General features: G+C 56.3%; 1 protein-coding gene across 1 annotated transcript; it reads right to left on the reverse strand.

Annotated features, from left to right (window-relative positions):
- Positions 1 to 300: 300 nt before the first annotated feature.
- Mex3b (mex-3 RNA binding family member B) lies at positions 301 to 3,395 on the reverse strand. Its single transcript, XM_015492969.2, has 2 exons — positions 3,209 to 3,395; positions 301 to 2,380 (listed from the first exon to the last, which is right to left on the reverse strand). Exons 1-2 carry the CDS (start codon positions 3,267 to 3,269, stop codon positions 930 to 932), a joined length of 1,512 nt encoding a protein of 503 aa, XP_015348455.2. The 5' UTR covers positions 3,270 to 3,395; the 3' UTR covers positions 301 to 929.

Below are 3,395 nucleotides of genomic sequence, written 5' to 3' on the forward strand. Positions count from 1 at the left end.
AATAGAAAATATGCTGGGTGAAGCAGATCTAGAAGATTTGTCTGAACCTATAAAATCTCCATCCCAACAGAATACTGCTCAAAACGTTACACATTTTATGGTTGTAATTCCGTCACAATTGTGTGATTATTAAAATAATACAGTGTTCTTTGCCATAAGGCCATACTAAAATAAAAAGATTTAACCCAGCTACAAAAAGTTCACTGAACTTAAATTAAAATACTTGTAAACATCTTTGCAATATGAAATATAATTTTTCAAGTCAAAAAAGAATAAAATACTTCAATCTGTATTAATGCAATTTCTCTTTAAAACTTTTAAAGGTTTTTAATATATAAGAGATATGTTACAGTTTCTTTAACTTTAATAAAGCTGCAGTATCCTGGTTTCACAGGAACTCCTGGCCCTTTCACGAACATTCAAAAAGGATCCACTTGTGTTCTATAAGGAGCATCATAGGAACCCACCCACAAAGGGAAACACACGAAACAGTCCACACATCCCATAGCACTATTATTATCATCTTCATCATCATAATTATTGTTCATTTTTCCTACTTTAATAAAATGGAAAACTTGTGGGGTTTTCTTCTTTTGGAAGCTTCCTATTAAGTACAGTGTAAAAACTATCATTACTAGAATGTCGCCGTTCCTATTATTTATAGAGCATGCATTTCAGCTGGTCAGGTTTCCCAGGCTACAGTACTCTTGATGCACATATCCTGGCAAGTTCCTTTGTTTAAAAATTGCATTTTAAAAAATGAGCGGATACTACAGCTTTCCAAGCTCCTCTGGGATCTCAGAATTGGGGGCGGGGGAGAAGGTAGGGCACCAGGGGAGGCCGGCTGGCAGGCGCAGAGGAGTGAGGATGCAAGAGAGGAGGGCTCCCCCTTACTCCTGGTGCCTAGCGCGCGCAAGCGCGCGCTGCCTTCAGGAAAAGATGCGGATGGCCTGAGTGACCGCGGTGTGGCAGACAGGGCACTCGGGCTCGTTCTTCTCGCAGATGCGATTGGCGCACTCCATGCAGAAGAGGTTGTGGCCGCAGGGCACCAGCGCTGCGATCACTTCACTCTCGAAGCACACTGAACAGTCGCGGCTACCCTTACGCCGCAGACCGGAGGAAGAGGATGAAGAGCTGGAGGAGGAGCTGGACGACGAGGAGGATCCCGACGTGTCAGATGATTGCAAGCCAGGTAGCTGTGTCCCTAGCCCGTTGGCATAAGCAGCGTAAGCCAGACCTCCTCCGCCTGGGTCGCTGCGCACCCGGCGAGCCAGGTGATGCTCACCCGCCCCCGGGGCCATGTGCAAGGGCGGAGACAGGCGCGGGCAGCTAGTGCCCGGGTGCAGCCGGCGGTGCACTAATAGCCCCAGGTTGGCATTGGAGGGCGCACTGGCGCCACCCCCGGGAAAGACCACAGAGGACGAAGAAGCGGAGGAAGATGCCGAGGAAGAGCAGGAAGAGGACACAGGAGCTGCAGGTCCGCCTCCAGAGGACCGCTCAAACTGGGCCCAGAGAAGAGGCGCCCCAGGTGGGGGAGCGGGAGCTGGGTCGAAGGTGGGCTGCAGCTCAGGGCAGCCTTCGGGAGAAGGTACTGAGGCTTCTCCTGCTGCGTAGGTGTACCCATTGCCGTTGTTATTGTTATTTCCGTTGTGCGCGAAGCTGAGCGCGGGGCTGGGAGGGCTGTAGTCCGCCAGGCGCGGGGTGGCGGCTGCACTGCCACTGGTCCCGCCGCCGAAGTAAGAGTCTGTGGAGGCGCTGCCAAGCGAACTGGAGCTATCGTTGCGGTAGCTGGAGAAGGGCTTGCGTCCAGGGGTGGGAGTGATGCTGGGGGTGGGCTTGCTCCAGAGGCTACCTGGGCCGGACCCGCCGGACCCATGGTGCAGATCGAAGCCCACATCTGTTCCGTTGGCGTGGAAGTCGTTCTCATCTGTGAGCTCAATGATGCCACCGGTGCGCAAGGCAATGTGTGCCTCTATCTCCTCGCGAGCGCGATCCACGTTCTCAGGCATGCCTGTCACCTCGAACACTGGCTCCTTGTCGCGGCTGGGAGTCACGATGTAGGTGTGTGTCTGCTGCTGAATGCGCTTGATTGTGGCGCCTTTGGGCCCCACCACGAGCCCCACCACGCGGTAGGGCACCCTCACTTGGATGGTGGTTTGCCCGGGCAGGTTGGGCGGCCCTGGCACCGCGCCGTTGAGTGCCGTGTTCTTATTACGCGAGGCGCGGATCATAGAAAAGTGCTCGGCGGCGGAGATGATCTCCCTCCGAGCCATGGCCACATCCTCCTTCCTCCCAGTCACAACAAAGACAGGCTCCTCCCCGCGAACTGGGGTCTTGATGTAAGTGTTGGTCTTCGCCCGCAGCGCTTTGATTTTACAACCTGGGAGCCAGGGTGCGGAGGAGGGAGTGGGAGAAAGAGAGACAGACAGACACGCCCATTATCCCGGGGTAACCGCAGAGACCAGGTACAGCCTGCGACCAAGGCAGTGGGACAGCAGAACACGCAATGGGAAGAAAGGGGGCGTCTCCCTCGCAGACCTCGAGCCGAGCCACCGGCTGGGCAGCGGATTCCACCCGCCAGGCGCTCGAGGAACTGCCCATTGGCTGCCTGGCTGTCCCCCAGTGACTGCAGTTGTCCCAACCCAAACCAGAGAATCCCAGAAAAGTCATCTGGGGAGATGCTGCTGAGATCCAGCTGGGCGCGCCGTCTGCCTTGAAGGCACCGCGAAGGGGCGCAGGGAAGGCGACCGCAGTGGAGATTCCTCAGCTATTGGGGGACTTAGGGGAGGACGCAGTCCCGGGACCCATTGTTCCTCCTCTGGACTCCATTCCGCCTAGCAGAAATCCAGAATCCTCCTCCCATCCGAGGCTCACGCCTCCTCCCCCCTCCCAAAGGACCGATCAAAGGCCCCCTCCCCCAAGCATCTTATATTTAAATTATCTCTCCCCAGGTGGGCTGAGTGGAGGGAGCTAGGGGAGAAGGCAGTGATTTTAGAAGGAGAAAGTGCATCCTGCCGTGGCAGCGGCGCGACTCTAGGAGTCAGCCTGCCTGCACTTTCTTTGTCTGGGGCGCCGGCCCTTCGCGCGGCTCTTCCTCCCTCCCAAGGCTCCCCAGTGCCGCGGATCGCGATCCTGCACACGCCCTCCCTGCGAGGCGGTAGCCCAAGTCCCTGCACACCCCTCATCTCCCCATCCCCGCCAGACCCACCTTGCCGCCCCACGATCTCCGCGACATGCTCGGAACTGGGCACCGGCACGCACTCGGTCATGTTCACGCTTTTCTTGCGCGGCTCGCTGTCGTACAGAGAGGCGCCCTCGTCACTGTCCAACCCCAGCAGGGAGAGCTGGTCGAGAGCAAGCTGCAGGGCTCTTTGGTCATCCAGGGTCTCTCCCCC

This window comes from Marmota marmota, unplaced genomic scaffold (genome assembly GCF_001458135.2).
Source record: "Marmota marmota marmota unplaced genomic scaffold, marMar, whole genome shotgun sequence".
Classification (NCBI taxonomy): Eukaryota; Metazoa; Chordata; class Mammalia; order Rodentia; family Sciuridae; genus Marmota; species Marmota marmota.

What these genes read in the sequence shown, in the direction of transcription:
- Mex3b (XM_015492969.2), bottom strand. Translation starts at nt 3,269, where the DNA reads ATGACCGAGTGCGTGCCGGTGCCCAGTTCCGAGCATGTCGCGGAGATC. An exon ending in GGAGATCGTGGGGCGGCAAG is followed by an intron (nt 2,381 to 3,208) that starts GTGGGTCTGGCG and finishes CCTGGCTCCCAG; the next exon opens with GTTGTAAAATCAAAGCGCTG.